Genomic DNA, 19,987 nt, shown 5'->3' with positions numbered 1-19,987 from the left:
TAAGGGACTTGAGGAAGAACTTCTTCCCACAAAGGGTTGTGAATCTGTAGAATTCCCTGCCCAGTGAAACAGTCGAGGCAAGGGATAGATTTTTGAACAGTGAAGGGATGAACAGGCGCGTAAGTGGAGCTGAGTCCACGAGAAGGAGCAGGTTGGATGTTCCACATGGCCTATTCCTGCTCCTAATTCTCATTCCCTGATCAACCCCTCGTGTTCAGTGAGTTACAAAAAGTGTCTCCAGGATTCGAATTGGCCCAATCAGAATGCTCCCTCTCTGGAGGGCGGGATTAAACGCTCAGCTCCGTATCCGGATTGGTTAGTGGTCCAGCTTGATTGACGGGATCACGGTCCAATGGGCGCGGGAACGGCTGCGTGGGCAGGGCGGGCGGCTGGGGAAGGGGACGGGGCCAATCCTTGATGGACGTGGCGATTGGCCAATGGGAGGCGGGGGGTTAGCCCGGCGGCTGCTATAAAGGCGGACTGGCCGTGGGGGGGCGGGCTCACTGCGGCCGTTAGGGAGAGAGCGCGAGGGAGATGACTTCAACCAACACCTTCCAGGGCTTGGAAGACAAACCCAACTCCAGGTAAGAGAGAGAGAGAGAGGCGGTGCTGGGTGGGTCACTGAGCATCCATGCCCCCTCCCCCCGACCCCGGAGAGGGCTCCCCCGAGTCCGGGGGTCGACGCCTGATCTTCCCTCAGCGGCTGAGGAGACAGTTTCTCCAGAGAAACCGGCGGGAGTCACCGGGATTCAGACAGTCAGCGCCCCCCCCCCCCTCCTCCTCCTCCCGGGGCTGGTCTCACCTTTCAGTCAGTCCCGGGTCGGTTCCCTCTAGTTAGCCCCGGTTGCCCCCCTCCCGCGCGCGGGGCTGGTCAGTCCCGAAGCCGGTCTCTCCCGCCACACCCCCCCCCCCCCGCCACCTCAGTCTGTCCTCGGGGGTCCGTCTTCCCTGAGGTAAACCTCTTGCCCGTTCCCCCGCCTCACTGTGAGTGACTGTGCTGGAGTTTCACTCTGAGTCACTCTCTTCCGCTTCGGGCAAAGTTTGCAGCTTCCTGATCGGGGCTGGCTGAGAAAACTCGAGGCGACTTTTTTTTTAAAAAACCCTCCTTTCCTTTCGAAATAAAATCCCAACACATCGTGGGGCAAATTCCCTCCCCAGCAACTCTCTGTGTCAGACAAGAGTTCACATCTGGGCTCCCATCCTCTCCCTCAGCGGCCGCAGCAAATTCTGCAACTCCTTTGTCGCCCTCCTGGACATATTCAATAGAACTACTCAAACACTGCCCACTATTCACTCCATCCAACTTGTCCTCCTCATGTGAGCGTTGGCCCTTCACCCTTAGGAATTTCCGGCATCTTTCACCCTGCCCTGGACTAACCACTCTGCCCTTTTGTAGGCTGCTGAGAAAGAATGCTAGATTAGCATTGAGGATTCCCCCTCCCTCTTGGCATTGTGCTCCATCCTGCCAGAGCACACTTCAATTGCTCCCACATTGTAACGTAGCCATCGGGCTGTGATACTTTGACTGTCCTTGCTCTTAAAGGTTTTTGAATCATCCCGAGAAAGGCAAATCAGCTGTGAGGTGACGCTGCTGGTTTCTGCAGTTCTGGCCACTTGCGCAGGAATTGAAGAGATGCTGATCTGGGGATATAAATAGGTTTGGCTTTATCTCTGCTGATGGTTCATTTAAACCTGCTGATACTTATGATTTGGTATGTTAAGAGGCAAATGGGAATGTTCACAAGATAATTTCACCTTACCCAGCCACTTTTTTCAGAAAAGATCCCCTGGAACACTGTGCCATACTTTTCTTTTACTGTCTGAACTAAATGCAATATTTTATAAAAAAATTTGAGCACAAAGCATATTCTAATCACCTTTCCTCTGGGACTCGGGTGTTCTACTCAGCCCTTGCTAACATGAAGTTTATTCATTAGTCACAAGTAAGGCTTAAATTAACACTAATGAAGTTACTGTGAAAGTCACCAAATCGCCATAGTCCAGCGTCTGTTCAAGTCACTGTACCTAACTAGCACGTCTTTCAGACTGTGGGAGGGAACTGAAGCATTTGGAGGAAACCCATGAAGATATGGGGAGAACACGCAAACTCCCCACACAGTGACCAAGCTGGGAATCGAACCTGGGTCCCTGGTGTTGAGGCAACAGTACTAACCACTGTGTGCCATCTGTGTATTGTTGGAGATTATGCTTGAGCATGTTCACTGCATTTGTATCTAACTGCTTCTCTCTTTTATAGGCTTGAGATATGTCAGCTTTGGGTCAGTGCCACGCTTCATTTGTGTAGTATGGTTAATGTAATAAAACACCCCAAAGCTTTTGACAACAGTATAATGCAAAATTTGACAGCCCCTTAAGTGGGTAGATAGTTGGGGCAAGTTTTTAAAGCGTCTTATGATGGTGAGGAGGTGTAAGGAGGGAATTTGAGAACTGGGGGCCTGGGCAAATGAAGGCATAGTCTCTTGGTAGTTGAAGGAAAAATCCAGAGCTGATGTTTCCTTGGGTGTAGACTTATTCCAAGTGAAACACTACCTCCTAACTCAACTCTTGTCAGTAAGTGTCTGTGTTCAAATAACCATTCAGTCACTGTATATAGGTAACTTCACTTGATACAATTAACACTAATAAGGAACAATTAAAATTGGGAATACTCAAGGGAGTCACTTGAGTCAACACACCGATCAGATGGTAAGTTCATATCACCCTCAGTCAGCCTCCCTAATCGCAAAAATCATTTCAGATGTACTGCTAAGATGAGGCCATGTTGGTCGAGTAATCTTCAGGCCAAGAAGTGCAGAGGAGATTGTGTCCTAATCAACAGTTATCCCTTGGCCAAGCCAAAAATAGATGATCTGATTTTCCAGAGAATCCTAAATTTGTTCCTTCTATATTGGGGAATGAGAAGGGACTCATCTGTCTTTTTTTTGGCCACTGTTTGGTGAGCATTTTAATGGCCTCTTCTGTTAAACTTTGGGCTACTAACTTGGCTGTAATAAATTGATTACTTTTATTGTAAAATGGTGAAGGGGTTTTTGGCGCAGAATATATTCAATTCCATGGAAGAAATCCATAGACAGGCAAGCTTGATGAGCCAAATTTAACATGTTGTGATTTTTACAGTCCAATACCTCTTCCAGCTCACTTATATCAAAAGGAGCTGCTTATGAATGTCAATTCTTTCGTATGTTACAACAATGTCAAAAGCTAAATATGAAAATTGATTCATTTATTTTATGCCACAATCATAATTGTGACCAAGTTTCTGCATTTTCTCTATTAGTTGTGAAATGGTTTTGTTCCAATATAGGTGTTGAATTTGAATGTTCAACCTCAATTATCTGATTACAGCAAGTCTTTGTTTTAACTTGTTGTGTTCCTGGAACTTGTGACTTTGACTGAAACAACTTTGATTCCTATGAAAATCCATGATTCAATGTTAAAGTGGAATGGGTTCCTTTAGGATGGCACAGTGGTTAGCACTGCTGCCTTACAGCACCAGAGACCTGGGTTCAATTCCTGGCTTTGGTCACTGTCTGGAGTTTGCACGTTCTCTCCATGTCTGTGGGTTTCCTCCACAGTCCAAAAGACATGATGGTTAGGTGCCTTGGCCATGATAAATTCTCCCTCAGTGTACCTGAACAAGTGCCAGAGTGTGGTGAATTAGGGGATCTTCACAGTAACTTCATTTCAATGTTAATGTAAGCCTACTGGTGACTAATAAATATTGTTTTTTCCCAGTCAAGAAATGTGCAAATTTAAATACTGTACCATGTGCAGCACTACCTAGCAGAAATAACATGCAAAATAAAGCAGATCACTTGAATATTAATAAATCCTGAATTCAAATAGGATTACACTCCCCAACCTGTTTTGATTGGTAGGGTAATGGCTTTTCTTGCCTCCTTTGTTAGCAGCAGACATAGAATCAGCACTTGTATGTGTTTCTGAATTGTTTAAAACTCCTTGCCCACTGCAGGTGCTCCTGAAGCTTCACATATTCAAAGAAGTAAGCTCTTTGCTGAGTTGGGGTCTGGCTATCTGGGTTTTTTAAAAAATGATTCCCCCCCCAATATCTCTGATCAGGACCTGGTGTGCAGTACAATATAAATACATGGTGATTCACACCAATGAACACTCTCCAATGAGAATGGACACTGACATAAGACAACTCTAAATCAAAGTCCTGACTTGGAGGAAATGATTTAAAATGAAACAACTTAAAGCACAAACTTGTTGTACTGAATTGATCTTGAAGCAGCTGAATTAGTTGGTAACTACTTTAGTCAGCTTATCTTGTTTAATTACCATGTGCATTCTGAAAGGTGGCCATATTGAGATCTACGTACAACATTTTTGAATTTGTTTTGACCTGTGAAACAACTAATATTCATGGAAATAAAAGGAATTGTTTGCTTTGTAAAGTCAAATGTTCTGCTTAAAGGTTTGCATTTGAAATGCTTTTTGGAGTTTTTAAACTGTGAAATGATACTCCTCTCAACAAAGGTATGCTCATCCTAACTTACTGAACAGGATAAAGATGTGGAGCAATGCATTGTTCTGTCTCAGATGGTCATCTGTTCATGTAGAAATTGCCCTTATTTCATTGGAATTAAGAAAACATGTTTGTCAGCTTTTTATGGGAGACTGAGCATGTTAGTCTCAATGCTAAAGGCCAGAGTTTGTTTGGCAGTATCAAAAATGCCAAACATTCAACCTACTAAGAGCACGTTATTTTAAACAGGATTTGGCTTGTGTTTACTGCTACTATGAAGTTAAGCCAATAGCTACTTTAGATATTTTAGCATCTGGTTTGGCTGTAATAAAATGTTCAGTAGAATGGGAGGAGACACAGGTTGGCTCATGCTTCACCTGCTCACCTGGTGAGGTACGTTTTTGTATTTGGTGTGTATTAATGTACATCACCCCCAAATTCTTCATATCCTCCATGTGGAGTAATGGTGAATATAAATTCCAGGCCTTTACCAGTTCACCATTATGGGAAAAACGACAACAGTTGTCTGATCTGTTTGGCTTCTGAAATTTATCATGGATTTGAGCCTGAGCACATACTGGGCTAATGGAAATAAATTGAACGCTGCATGTTTCCTTCAGTTGAAATGTCATTTGTTCAAATGAATGTTCAAAAGATATTGAGCAGAGTTCTTGTCCCATCCTGACTAATATTTCTGTCCTCAGCCCTTGCAAGGAACAGATCATATTACTGCTTGTGAGCCATTGTTGTAATGGCTGCTAAGTAATTTCCTTCCCCAGTACAACAAAAATATTGTTTTCATCTTCTTTGGCATTAACATTTGCAGGTAAGTTCATTTCACCTTGTGTGAAGAGCTTAAAACACTTTGGTTTTGAGTTTCTTCAGTTGTTATGCTCCTGAGCCTGTTAAGTCAATATTTAATGCCTGGGTTTTGTTTATTAATCACTAGATTTGCCTTGGTTAGTTACAACTCTGAATAGATACAACTAGTTATCACTTAATATTGAATTTAATCTAAGTAAACCTCTAAAGCAGTCAGGCTTTTGTATTGTTTTTCTGTGGACTCTGGACTTTCTTTGTTTCAGGTTGACACCACTTAAAGTCTGTTTGATTTATAGTACCATGTTGAAATTGTGTATGACACGAGCACTTGCTTAACACTTTAGGGTGAAATTATTTTTCTGCTTGCACAGAGGCTATGCTTATTTGATAGTGTTTTTGTGTTAATTTACATGGACTTTGTATGCATCATATCCAACTTCAATAGTTTATCATATTAAGCCCATGTACAAGTTTATTATGTTGGATATCTGCTTGCAGTCAACTTATTTGTTTCTGTGGTGTCCAAGTTATCTATTCTGCAAAAGGTCCCTGCTTCAAAACCACATTGAAACATACAAATTAGGAGCCTGGGTAAGCCACTTGCGTCTTGAGCCAATAAGATCATAGCTGATCTGATTGTCGCACCTCTCTACATTCCCATCTGCTTCCATTAACTTTTCACCCCCTTGCTTATCAAAAATCTATTAGCTTGTCTGTCTTGAATGGACAGCCACTTATTAATCCCATTCTAGCTTCTCCAAGAACAAACATCCTTTCCAAACAGTAAGAGAGCTGGTGCAATTTAACAATCCTATTTGGGTATCAAACCATTTGGATCAATTTGCTTAACTGAAACTGAGCAGCTTAAATACAAGTAACCTAACTCAGTGTTTGAGGGTTAAAAATTAACCTGAAATACAGACCCTGGATATTTAGTTTGTGGTATAAGTTTCAAAACAGGGAAGCATCATGTCCCTATTATTAAATATAACAGAGTTTTTCACTAACTTAAAAATTGCCACATCAGAATGATTCTGATGTTCTGCTGTACAAGTGCTATTAATGCTGCAGTCCATTTCCTTTGTACGATTCTACTCGTGTATAAGCTCTGCCTCATGGCATTGTGGGTGTCACTGGCAAAGCTGATGTTGCTCATCCCTAATTGATCAGTGAAACTACTGCAGTTTATCTGGTTAGTACACCTGGAGTGGTGTTAGACAAGGAGTTTCACAAATCTGATCCAGCAACAGATCTGTGAATCCAAGTCAGGTGGTAGTCAACATGGAAGTACTGATGAATCAACTGAAAGGAGATGGTGTGTGGTAGTCGATTTGATTTATTATTGTCACATCTATGAACAGAGTGAAAAATATTATTTCTTGCGCACTATTCAGACAAGGCATTCCATTCATAGAGAAGGAAACAAGAGTGCAGAATTACTGTTTCAGTCAGAAAAGTTGGAATGAAATTTTAAAAGCATAGAATTAGAAGATATGCTAGGCACAGCATGCAAGAAGTTGCCACATTCTGGTGCCATCTTGGATTCTGGTTTACTTGTGTTTGACCTGATGTGGTGAGCCTTCATGGAGACCAGAGTCAATGTTGAGGACTCCCAGGGCATTCCACTCTTGACTTTATTCCATGGTGCTGCTGGGTCTGCCCTGCAGTGGGACAGGACATGATCATGTATATTAGTGAACCATGTGACAATTTTGGGTCTCCATTCTGGAATTTGGCGTTCATTCCAGAGTTTCATTAATTAAATTTGAGTCTAGGTAACCAGGCCTGTGGGTTTTTCTAATATACTTGATGGGAGGGGTAGTGAAAATGACAGCTGATAAAATGGAGCACTAATGTGATAACTGTGACTCTTTTGTTTTTGTAGCAGAGTACTCAAACCACCTGGTGGTGGTTCCAGTAACATATTTGGTGTCCCTGATGATGTGCCATCCACTAAACCCCATAAGATGGCATCCAACATCTTTGGTCCTCCTGAAGAAACGTCATTGCCAAAGAGATCTAATCCTCCGGGTAAGGAGATTGAATGGCAGTAAAATCTTTATGCTGCCTTTCATGGATGACTACTGGTATTGGGTGCACACATCCTATAGCATCAGTTTGTAGATACGTGATGCAACTTGCTATAGTCTGCAGATGTCATTAGTGGCTGAATGGACAGTCAGAATTGATCCTGCTGAGGTCTTATTGGTATTAATAATGCAAACATGAACAGTCATTGTGTGCTGAAATGTTAACTTTCAGCTAATGCTCTCCAGCCTGCTTGAGCATTTCCAGCATTTAATGATTTTATTGTGGCAAACTTGAGTGACCTCCAGGATGATCAAAATTGTCAAATATATTTGAAACTAAACACAAATCAACTAATATCAACTGCTGAGTGGAAATATTTTTCCTCTGTTCTACCCTTTTTTGCAATTTGGTTGCTAATTCCCAAGGAACTAAATTAGAATCATGAAATGAAGGAGGCCATAATGGCTCATTTGAGTCTGCACCAACTCTGACAGAATCTCACCCAGGCCCATATATTTCCCCCACTAATCCTCTTAACCTGCATATCTTGGAACACTAAGGAGCTTTTTAGCATGGCCAAGCCACCTAACTGCACATCTTTGGACTGTGGGAGGAAACTGGAACATCTGGGGGGAATCCACACAGGAACAAGGGAGAATGTGCAAACTCTACAGTCACCCAAGGTTGGAATTGAACCCATGTACCTGCCACTGAGGCAAAGGTGCCTCCCTGTTGCTCCTTAATCAATTCCCTTAAGTTATGACTGAAGTTATCCACCATTTTCAGACAGAACATTCAAAATCAAAACTTGCTACTTTGATGTAATGTTAACTAAACTGCATTTTGCTTTTGACCTTCCTAGGTGGAAAAAGCAGTGGTATTTTCAGCGAAGCAGAGCCTGTTCCTTCACAATCACCTGCTTCAGTTGATCAAAAGAGCAATGACCACTTGGGGGAACCAGTTGCTCCAGCTATAGTTCGTGTGCATCCAAACAAACCAAAGGTACAGATTATAAACATGGCGTTCTGTTGAGTTGCTGTAAGGACCAATATTAACTCATAGCAGGGGTTCCAAACCTGGGTCAGGACCTCACCACCACCACCACACACACACACACACACACCCCCCACACCTCGGGTTGCAACTTCAGGCAGCAATACCAATTATGGAGTGGGGACTCAGATTTGACTTGATGGGCTTTGAGGTCCTCTTAAAAAGGCACTGTTTTAAAACATCTGAACATGGCCTAATCCAATGAGACTTAATTGCTGACCTCACTGGAACCCTGCAAAATATTAGTCTTGAGGTTTTTGTGCTTGTTTCACTACTGTTTGAACCCCCACTTCCCTCAAAAATAAACACATGTTCCTTACCCCACCCCTCCCCAATCCAATTTTCACCCTGGGGTCACACCAGAGTCTGGGAAGCATTGGCCTAAAGGGCTATTAACATAGTTGGCTCTACCTTGTAAAAAAAAAATCTGATATTGAGATTTATTTCATGTATTAGTGTACTGCTCAAGAGAAAGATTGCCTTATCTAGCAATTAATGGCCCAAAATACTCATTTCCTAGGCAAGTTCCATCTAGAATTATGGAGGGAAGTGTATTAACTGCCAATTATGAAGTGTTAATATCTTCTGAAATTTTTCATGATGTAGATATCACAGATTAAGTGAGCATAGATTGCATTAAATATCAGTGGATGTCCTGCTGTGAAGATTTGGAATAAAACACACTTTCATCTACAAATACCCGGGTTACCATATGTCCAATCAAGAAGCTGGTGCTGAATTTGAATTGATCAGATTGCTTTGGAATATAAAGTTGATCTTTGTAACGGCAACCATGATAACTAGAGTGTCACCCTTTCTTTAGGAAAGGAAATCTGCCACCCTTGCCTGGTCAGGCCAACACATGACTCTGAACCCACAGCAATGTGGTTGACTCAGCTGCTCTCTGAAGTGGCCCAGCAAGCTACTCAGTCCAAAGGCAATTGGGCATGTGGCAACCAACACTGGCCTTGCCAGCAAAGTCCACATCCCAGTAAAGTATAAATCTATCTTAATGGGTTTAATTTATTACATTTTGCAAAGCAACTGTATTGCACTAAATGAACATTTAACTTTTTTTAAACAGGATGCAAACATATTCTGTACAGATGCAGATGAGGAATTGAAAGGTGAGCCTACATTACAATGTATTGATTGGCATGTCATAGGCATAAAATTATATCTAAATTAATCTAAAATGACTGATGCCTTTGGCAAATTGAATGCAAATACTATGCAGGAGTTGATGCAATTGGTCACGAACACATTAATATTTTCTAGATGAAGAGCACGAAAAACAAGAATGTGAAGAGAAGAAAGATGAAGAAAAGCCAAAGGAGCCGACAGTGGATGACCATGAACCTCACCTTGGTCCACGTCCACGATCCCATAACAAAGTTACCCAACCTCCTGGTGGCAGATCAACACTCTCCTTGTTCTGAGCAGGCTTGCTACTCTGACTCCAGTTTTTTAAGTTCTGCATGGAACAGCAGGTTAACTTGTATTTAAAAAAAAAATTGTCCATTTAAAGAACATTTTTATTTTAAATGCAGCTTTTCATTTCAGTAAGAATTTTTGGCATAAGTATTCTACAGCTTAAATCATTTTCACACTCGAAATATAAAATTATAGAAGCTGCATTATAAGAAAATGGTAACGTGAGTTTGTCTATGCTAAAGTATAGGTATTAGAATATCCCTAGTGTTGAATTTAATTTTGTCCTTTGCTGCTACTCATGTCTGACTCCAGGTGTTTTTGGAAAGTTGAGCTGGGATGACTATAATAGATTACATATTTTTTTAATATTTGGAATGAGTTAGATCAGAATTGTCCAATCATGTAACTGTTGTCTTAGTTGATAAAGTTGTGCAAAATTTGCAAAGATAATCACTGGATTACTTGGTGTGATTGTAGCATATACCCATTATGGACAATTAGAATCCTTGAGTGTCCTTTCTTTGACCTGCTGTGTGCTGGAATACAATATTGAACATGGTAACATTTGAACTTGAAACATGATTAGTTTAGAATATTTATTTTCTTGATACATTAAGGTTTCCTTGTGTATGCTTGGTCAAAAATCTAACTGGGTTTTTGATCTTGGCTATCATGCAAAGGAAATCTTCTCAACAGGTTCCATTTGAAGATTTAACTCTCTACAGCAAACTTTAAAGCCTATGAAAATGATTGCAAGTTTTAATTTTGCTGATGGCTTGTTGGAAGTATTTAACTAGACTGGCATAGGATTGTAATACAATGACTATCAAATCCTTAATGTACTGAAAGATTGCTGTAATTGATCCTCAATCACTTTCTTTATGCAATTTTGATACAACAGTGCTATATGTAGTTTTGTAGCATAATTCTATCCAATGCTCAACTCTGTTCCCAGTATGCATTTTGTATTGGCTGCCATGGATTTTAGCTTCTGCAGCAGCATTCAAGGTGCTTAACTCCATATCCCCATTGATGCACCTCTTTATACCTCAAGGGATATACTGGAAGTTGGGATGCAATCGTTAATTATTGCCAGTGAGGAAACTTCTTTCTGTGCCTTTTAATGCAATCTATGTATTTAGATGCAGATAACTGGATGGCAGTAGCCAAAAATAAAACCTATATTTTCTAGCCTATGCCTGACTGGTAAAATTGAATTTGTAGTGCTACTTTCACCTTCACGGTCTGAGCTGATGTCCATTCCAACGTGCCCTGTATTTCCTCTATTGCTATAATATGCTATGATATTCTAAAGCAATTGTTGACCTGAAACATTGACTGTTAGCACGGATGCTGACAAACCGAGATTTATTCAGTACCTGTCTCCCAGAATTGGCACTTTCCACTTGCCTTAACGAGACTAGAAACATTTTTCTAGAGTCAAGCAGTGAAGTACTCTGCATGCTAGAGGACAAGATTTGATTCTGATTAAAAGATGGCTGTGTAAATACAGTTACCTGAAGTGAAATTTCACTTTTGAATGCATTGTAGGTATAACAACAGCTAGAGATTCATGTGGTGCTGTCTTGACCAGAAGTGCAAAGCCCTACCACCATTTCCAATGGGCACAATGTCATGCTAGTTATGTTTTTGTACCACAAGATTGTGGCTTGTCATGTCATTTGGCTGTAATGCCAGGTCTCCAAATTTAGACAACATCTGATCACTCTGCAAAAAGTAAAAAGCTACAACTGAGCCCTCAACCTTAGAAGCTACTACCTTGTCAAGTGATGTTTTTGAATAATATTTGGCTACAGGTTAGACAGTTGCTGTAGTACCTGCTATATTGTAACAGGAGCTGGTGCACAAGACTTCATGTGTGTGAGTGGCCTGTGCATCAGCCAGTTCTAAAGTCTGTTACCACAACATGGACCTACCCTCTTCTATTTCACAACATCCAATAATAAAAGTCATGGCAAAAACTTGGAACTATTTGACAAAGTAGGTATTTTGCAAAACAAATTGTCAATGACAATTCACCCTTGTGTACTCCTTGCTGCCCTAGAAACTGGGAATGGCCTTGAAGTACACCTGTGAGCAGCTCTAAATCCTTGAGCCTGGCAGCAGACCAGGCTGGCTGAAAGCTGACTGCAGTGATGTTGGCAGAGTGATTGGCAAGCACAAATGTCATAAGTGAGTGCACCAACTTCATCTTCCACACAATCTGACGTGACAACACCTCAACAAATCCTCAGCTTCTACACTGAACTGAACTACACTAAGACACTATATCCCTAGGCAGTAGGTAGGAATTACAGATCTCATGACCTCCATCTCAGCTTGCACTGCAGACTGGGTGGATTATGCCAGTGCTGCTGTGCAGTTGGATAATAACCACTGGACTTAGCATCATAGCTGGTGGTTATGATGTTGATCATCATTTCCACAGTGGAAATGGTGTTCCAGAGCTCTGCATGGTTCCCTCCTGGCCCTCTGTGATCAACCATGACAGGCAGAGACTTGACAAAACCAAGGGCCAAGCATCTCAGTGCAATGCTGTCCTTAAAATCCTCTGACTACCCTGCAGCCCCCTGATATCTGTGGCTTTGTCTTCCTGAAGTGGATATGCCAGCGTTGGACTGGGGTAAACACAGTAAAAAGTCTGACAACACCAGGTTTAAGTCCAACTGATTTTATTTGATAGTACACTCACTAGCTTTCGGGGTTAGTCCCTTCGGGTGAATGGAGAGTTCTGGCCTCAACTTGCTTTGTCTTCCAGCAGCTGACGTAGGAAATAGTCTTCCTGTCCTGACAGGCTGTTCTCTGTTCCTCCATGCACCCCTCTTTCCCTGCTTTCCCCCCCCAGCTGATGAACAAGAGCTTCCTTCCACCAAGGCAAATATAACTTGCCTCATGGACTCTAACTTGGTCATGAGCTTCTAGTGTAGCACTGTTAAACTTGGTGTGTTCTTAGTGCTGTGCAATTATGCTTTCTGCAACATTCCCAGTCAAATATTTCAGCCATCACCTCAGCATTGCAGTTTGAGTCTGCCTTTTAATTTTCATTGCGATACTGTGTGGTGCAGAGGTTGCAGGCAGTATTTGGGGGGGGGGGGGGGGGGTGGGGGAGAGACTAATGTGTGTGCTGTTCAGTCCCGTCACTCATGTGAGCTGAATCTGAAGTGGAATTATCGGGAAAATGGTGGGTAAGGCTGGATGATGGGAGGTAACTTGCTGTCCATGAAGGTCAAAATGGCTTGGTGGCATTTCCTGATGTCCATACTCCAATCATTGAGAAATTAGGAATGTATATTACTGACAAGTCAGCTGTTTCTTCAAAATGCAAAGTGCTTGATTGTTGCAATATTTTTGAAGTCAATGTTTTATTTGAAGTGGAACAAGTGAGCTGGAAGAAGAGCTGTATTAGCAGCAGATCTGCATTGGAAAAGCCATGATGAAAATCATACTGACTCATTTTGGGAGTGTTATCCAAATTGATGCATAAACTTCCAGTGATTAGAGCAAAAAGCAAATTTCCCAGGCAAATGGAAGTTGAACTAGAAGTGACATGACAGCAGTTTATACTAAAAAGGTAATTGAATAGAGGAAAGGTTTCTGCCTTTATGAAACTGCAGGATAACTTTCAAATAGTGTTTGCCAAAAGTTAATAAGGGAACAGGAAGGAACAAAAATGTGAGGAAACTTGATGTGCAAGCATGAAACTTAATCAATGTGCAAATAACAAAGCAATGCAGCATCTGACTGCCAAGTGACAGTACTACTGTATAAAGTAACTACCTCAGCTGATGTTGTATAACATACCTGTAAGGAAGACTTTCCAGTGTCTGCTAACTATTGCCCTCCCAACATTGACCTTCGTTTCTGCTCTAGCTTTTGAACAAGTTGCTCCCCAAATACACGAATGCATTTCTCTACTCTGAGCTCTAATTGGGTTTCTGTTCACAGCACTGAAATGAAATGGCCCTAACCAAAGTTTAAAAATGCTATCCGTTGTAATCATGTTGTTTAGTATTAAGTAGTAACATTTCTATATTTGGCTTGTAAATCTGAATTATGCTAAATTTTTGCAGAAATGTCATGAGCCTGTATCTTAATGATTTGCACTTATATTTTAGCCTGAACTTGTTAGAGTCATAGTTATACAGCATGGAAACAGGCCCTTTGGCCCAACTTGTCTATGCTGCCAATTTTTTAAACCCTGAAGCTAGTCCCAGTTGCTTGCATTTGGCCCAAATCCTCTGTATCTATCTTACCCATGTAACTGTTAAATACTTTAAGACCAAATTGTATCCACCTCTATTACTACCTCTAGCAGCTTGTTCCAGACACTTATCTCCCTGTGTGGGGGGAAAAAAAATTGTCCTTCTGGACTCTTTTGTATCTCTCCTCTCTTACCTATGCCTATGCCCTCTAGTTTTAGACTCCCCTACCTTTTGGGAAAAGATATTGACTATCTAGCTGATCTATGCCCCTCATTATTTTATAGATCTCTATAAGATCACCCCTGAGCCTTCTACACTCCAGAGAAAAAAGTCTCAGTCTATCCAGCCTCTCCTTATAACTCAAACCATCAAGTCCTGGTAGCATCCTAGTAAATCTCTTCTTGCATTCTTTCTAGTTTAATAATATTCTTTCTATAATAGGGTGACTAGAACTCTACACTTGTGTCATTTTCCTTCTGAGTTAAATGGTGGTAGCCAAATTCAAAGGGGTCAATGTAGAAAAAGCAGCAGGGCCAGACTTGTTTTGACCTAGCTCCTTAAAGGACAGCTGTCTTGTGTGGTGTGGCAGTGACCATTATCAATAGTTAATAGGATTGTGTTTGATGATTGGAAAAGGACCCTTTTCCTGAAGTATTGTACAGAACCAAGATTTGAATGGTAATTAACCAAAGTTTAAACTCATTCATAACTGTTTAAAACAATCAAGCTTTCAGGATCAAAATATATGTAAGGTCTCAACTGAAGTATCATTTTAGTTGGCCTTATCTGAGGTATGAGCATGAGGCAGTTTATCTTTCCTCCCTTTAAAGTTTGTTTATTGGTGCCACAAGCAAGTTTACACTAATACTGCAGTGAAGTCACTGAAAATCCCCTCTGCCATGCTGTAGTGTCTATTTGGGTACACTGGGCAGTACACCTAACCAGCATATTTTTTGGACTGTGGGAGGAAACTGAAGCACCCAGAGGAAATCCCATGCAGACAAGGGGGAGAACATGCAGGCTCAGCACATAGTGACCCAAGCTGGGAATTGAACCCAGGTCCCTAAAGCTGTAAGATAGTACTAACCACTGTACGGCCCAACTTTTTAGTTTGTCATTTATGCTGGCATGCTTTTAATACTGGAAAATAGGTGAAAAGTGGAGAGTTGCTGTGGACTTGAGTGCCTGAGACTGCACTTGTGATATGAGAAAGCTAGCCTGTCCCTATGACACCTGTCAGGTGTCAAACTCTGATTTGGGCCACCCAAGTCAGACAGGTCCAAAGGAAGGAGCCAATAAACAGACAGTCTACCTAACATGCACATTAAACATGCCTTTTGTTAAAACAACTGTGGAAAAACTGTAATTTTGGTCATAAGCCAAGCTGATATAGTCAAAGATCTTTCTTTAGAGAGTTACTACTGGGAGAAATGTGTTACCACAAGACATAGGAGGCACAAGGATTTTGGCAAATGGCTGCCTGAAAACTCTAATATCAAACAGGTCGCCAAAGGTATTTCATGTTTTTCAACAGTAAACTTCCCTGCCACTGTTTCCCTACGGCTATTCAAACGTCACGTTAGATTTACACATTTTAACCAGGTTCAGGTCTAGTTCCTAACTCTACCCCTGTGAAGGAACCCTGGAAATTTCAGGGTAAAGGCTGAACTCATCCAAGCAGAGTCCTCTATTTTGCTATGGAATAAAAATTTGCTTTAACAAAAAGGTGCGGAGAAAGATCATGAGGATGATGCCCTGCCTGAGTAACTGAGCTGTGGTGGAAGATTGGGTGGCTCAAATGAAAATTTGCAGGATAAATGAGATGAACAACAGATACAAATATTTGTTGAGGGCATAGACGTCATGGGAGTAGGCAGATTATGTGCTGTGATAAAGTTATGGAGAAATGGTGATCACCCATCAACAGCTTTATATTCAAAAGTATAAGTTTTTCATAGAGGGTGATTAACCTATGGAACGGCACAGTAAGAAGTCTCCTTACACTGGCTTAAAGTCTTTTTATTTGGAATCACAAGCTTTATCAGTGAGCGGAGAGGTGGCTTTCACAAAAAATGGCATATATAGACAAAGGCACAATTGCAAGATAATGGTTGGAATGAGAGTCTTTACAAGTCCAGACTGCAAATGGAAAGAGGGATAATTCACACCTCTAACCTGTGATTATCCCAAGCCAGGACAGTAAGATTTTGCAAGGTGGGGTTTACATGTAGTGTGACATATACCCAAGTTCCCAGTTGAGGCCATTCTCATGTGTGCAGAATTTGGCTATCAGTTTCTGATGAAGGAGCAGTGCTCTAAAAGCTCATGATTTCTATGGAATTTGTTGGATTTTAATCTGGTGTTGTGAGACTTCTTGCAGTGCCCACTTCAGTCCAACGCCAGCATGCCCACACCTATGGAACAGGAGGAGACAGAAGACGATTTTCTTTCAAAAATTCTCACCACCTTGAATACTGGATAATCACCACATTTAAAACAAGTTATTTCTGAATAGTATTTATAGTAGCTGCAGGAACAGTAAGCAACCTAGACAGCCAATCTGAATATTGTGCATCACCCAGGAATAACCGTGAACATGGAGACTGAAGTGGAGGATTGATTATTACTCAAGCAAACCCATTGGAATCTCCATAATTTTAATGAAACACCAGTAATCTGTAAACTAGTTAAATGCTGTGTAAGAAGTCTCAGATTAAAGCCCAACAGGTGGATTTTATCAGGTGAGTCAGAGAAGGTGTTATAGAACATAGAACACTACAGCACAAACAGGCCCTTCGGCCCACAAGTTGCACCGATCATATCCCTACCTACCAGGCCTATCTATAACTCAATCGCATTAAATCCCAGAAGTCTCTTAAAAGACCCAAGTGAGTTCACCTCCACCATCACCGACGGCAGCCGATTCCACTCACCACTCTGAGTGAAAAACTTACCCCTGACATCTCCTCTGTACCTACTCCCCAGCCCCTTAATCCTGTGTCCTCTTGTAGCAATCATTTCAGCCCTGGGAAATAGCCTCTGAGAATCCACCCTATCTACCTCTCAACATCTTATAAACCTCTCTCATCCTTCGCCTCTCCAGGGAGAAAAGATGCAGCTCCCTCAACCTATCCTCATAAGGCATGCCACCCAATCCAGGCAACATCCTTGTAAATCTCCTCTGCACCCTTTCAATAGCTTCCACATCCTCCTTGTTAGTGAGGTGACCAGAACTGTACACAGTACTCCAAGTGGGGTCTGACAAGGGTCTTATAAAGTTGCAGCATTATCTCCCGACTCCTAAACTCAATCCCTCGATTAATGAAGGCTAGTAGGCCATGTTGTGAGACTTGTCACCGTGCCCATCCCAGTCTAATGCTGGCATCTCTACATCATAAATTGAAATATTCACAGGGTTCTTTGTAAAACTTTAACTCATGAAAGATAAGCCATATTGAAAAATAAGAATGATAATGGGGGATTCAGCGATATTAGTGACATTGAATGTCAAGGGGCAATGATGAGATTCAGTCTAAAACCAAATTACTGCGGATGCTGGAATCTGAACCAAAAGAGGAAATGCTGGAAAATTTCAGCAGGTCTGGCAGCATCTGTAAGGAGAGAAAAGACCTGATGTTTTTGAGTCCTGATGGCCCTTTGTAAAAGATAAAAAGCGTAAGAAGTGGCAGATATTTATACTGTAGAGTAAGGGAATGAAAAACTGCAGCAGGCGATGGTGCAGAGGGACCTTGGGGTCCTTGTGCATGAGTCGCAAAAACCCAGCCTGCAGGTGCAGCAGGTGGTCAGGAAGGCTAATGGGATTCTGGCCTTCATAGCGAGGGGGATTGAATATAAAAGTAGGGAGGTCTTGCTGCAGCTGTATAGGGCATTGGTGAGGCTGCAGCTGGAGTACTGTGTGCAGTTTTGGTCGCCGCACTTACGCAAGGATATTTTGGCCTTGGAGGGAGTGCAAAGGAGGTTTACTAGGCTGATACCGGAGTTGAGAGGGCTGAGCTATGAGGAGAGGCTGAATAAACTAGGCTTGTACTTGTTAGAACATAGAACATTACAGCGCAGAACAGGCCCTTCGGCCCACGATGTTGCGCCGACCAGTTACAAAACAATGATCCACTAACCTAAACCAATCCCTTTTCGTCCATAAACCTATCCACAGATCTCTTAAACGCCCCCAAACTAGGCACATTTACAACTGCAGCAGGCAGGGCATTCCAATCCCTCACCACCCTCTGGGTAAAGAACCTACCCCTGACATCCGTCCTATAACTACCCCCCCTTAATTTAAAGCCATGCCCCCTCGTGCTAGATTTCTCCATCAGAGGAAAAAGGCTATCACTATCCACCCTATCTAAACCTCTAATCATCTTATATGTTTCAATAAGATCCCCTCTTAGCTGCCTTCTTTCCAGCAAAAACAACCCCAAATCCCTCAGCCTCTCCTCATAGGACCTCCCCTCCATACCAGGCAACATCCTGGTAAACCTCTTCTGCACCCTCTCCAAAGCCTCCACATCCTTCCTGTAATGTGGGGACCAGAACTGCACACAGTACTCCAAGTGCGGCCGCACCAGAGTTGTGTACAGTTGCAACATAACGCTGCAACTCCTAAATTCAATCCCCCTACCAATAAACGCCAAGACACCGTATGCCTTCTTAACAACCTTATCTCCTTTATTCCCAACTTTCAGGGATCTATGTACACATACACCTAGATCCCTCTGCTCATCCACACTATTCAAAGTCCTCCCGTTAGCCCTATACTCGACACATCTGTTATTCCTACCAAAGTGAATTACCTCACACTTCTCCGCATTAAACTCCATCCGCCACCTCTCGGCCCAGCTCTGCAACCTGTCTAAGTCTTCCTGCAAACTATGACACCCTTCCTCACTATCTACCACACCTCCGACTTTGGTGTCATCAGCAAATTTACTAATCCACCCAACTATACCCTCATCCAGATCATTAATAAAAATTACAAACAGCAGTGGCCCCAAAACAGATCCCTGAGGCACACCACTCGTAACCGAACTCCATGATGAATATTTACCATCAACCACCACCCTCTGTCTCCTATCCGCTAGCCAATTCCTGATCCAATTCCCTAGATCACACCCAATCCCATACATCTGCATTTTCTGCAGAAGCCTACCATGGTGAACCTTATCAAACGCCTTACTAAAATCCATATACACCACGTCCACTGCCTTACCCCCATCCACCTCTTTGGTCACTTTCTCAAAAAACTCAATAAGGTTAGTAAGGCACGACCTACCCGCCACAAAACCATGCTGACTATCTCCAATCAATTCATTACTCTCCAAATAACTATAAATCCTATCCCTAATAATTTTTTCTAAAACCTTGCCCACAACAGAAGTGAGACTCACCGGTCTATAATTCCCGGGGAAGTCTCTGTTCCCCTTCTTAAACAATGGGACAACATTCGCTAACCTCCAATCTTCCGGTACTATACCAGAGGCCAACGACGACCTGAAGATCAGAGCCAGAGGCTCTGCAATCACTTCTCTTGCCTCCCAGAGAATCCTGGGGTAAATCCCATCCGGACCAGGGGACTTATCTATTTTCAGACCCTCCAAAATATCCAGCACATCCTCCTTATCAACTGTAACACTGTCAATTATAAATCACTATAAAAAGGAAGAGGCTGGCTAGGGTGAACGTTGGTCCTTTAGATGATGAGAAAGGGGACCTAGTGGTAGGGGATGGGGATATGGCTAAGGTATTGAATAACTCTTTTGTTTCTGTCTTCACGGAGGAGGACGTGAATAATTTGCCGGGTGTTAGCGATGGAAAGGTGGTAGGACTGGAGGGTCTTAATGACATTACTGTTACTAGCGAGGCGGTGCTCGACAGACTGGAGGGGCTGATTGTG

General features: G+C 42.2%; 1 protein-coding gene across 1 annotated transcript; it reads left to right on the top strand.

The window, feature by feature from the left end:
• The first annotated feature begins 493 nt into the window (after positions 1–493).
• Positions 494–11,046, top strand: jpt2 (Jupiter microtubule associated homolog 2). Its single transcript, XM_080206160.1, has 5 exons — positions 494–584; positions 7,218–7,363; positions 8,226–8,365; positions 9,501–9,543; positions 9,695–11,046. The coding sequence occupies exons 1-5, from the start codon at positions 535–537 to the stop codon at positions 9,853–9,855; spliced, it is 540 nt and encodes a 179-aa protein (XP_080062286.1). The 5' UTR covers positions 494–534; the 3' UTR covers positions 9,856–11,046.
• The last annotated feature ends 8,941 nt before the right edge of the window (positions 11,047–19,987 follow it).

This window comes from Carcharhinus amblyrhynchos, chromosome 18 (genome assembly GCF_965287045.1).
Source record: "Carcharhinus amblyrhynchos chromosome 18, sCarAmb.v2.hapA, whole genome shotgun sequence".
NCBI lineage: Eukaryota > Metazoa > Chordata > Chondrichthyes > Carcharhiniformes > Carcharhinidae > Carcharhinus > Carcharhinus amblyrhynchos.
Note: the sequence above shows the minus strand (reverse complement) of the source record. Positions and strands in the feature narration are given on the sequence as shown.

Excerpts from the sequence above, each read along its gene's own strand:
- jpt2 (XM_080206160.1), top strand. The coding sequence starts at position 535 with ATGACTTCAACCAACACCTTCCAGGGCTTGGAAGACAAACCCAACTCC. Across the intron at positions 585-7,217 it reads GAAGACAAACCCAACTCCAG|CAGAGTACTCAAACCACCTG; the intron begins GTAAGAGAGAGA and ends TTGTTTTTGTAG. Across the intron at positions 8,366-9,500 it reads TGCATCCAAACAAACCAAAG|GATGCAAACATATTCTGTAC; the intron begins GTACAGATTATA and ends TTTTTTAAACAG.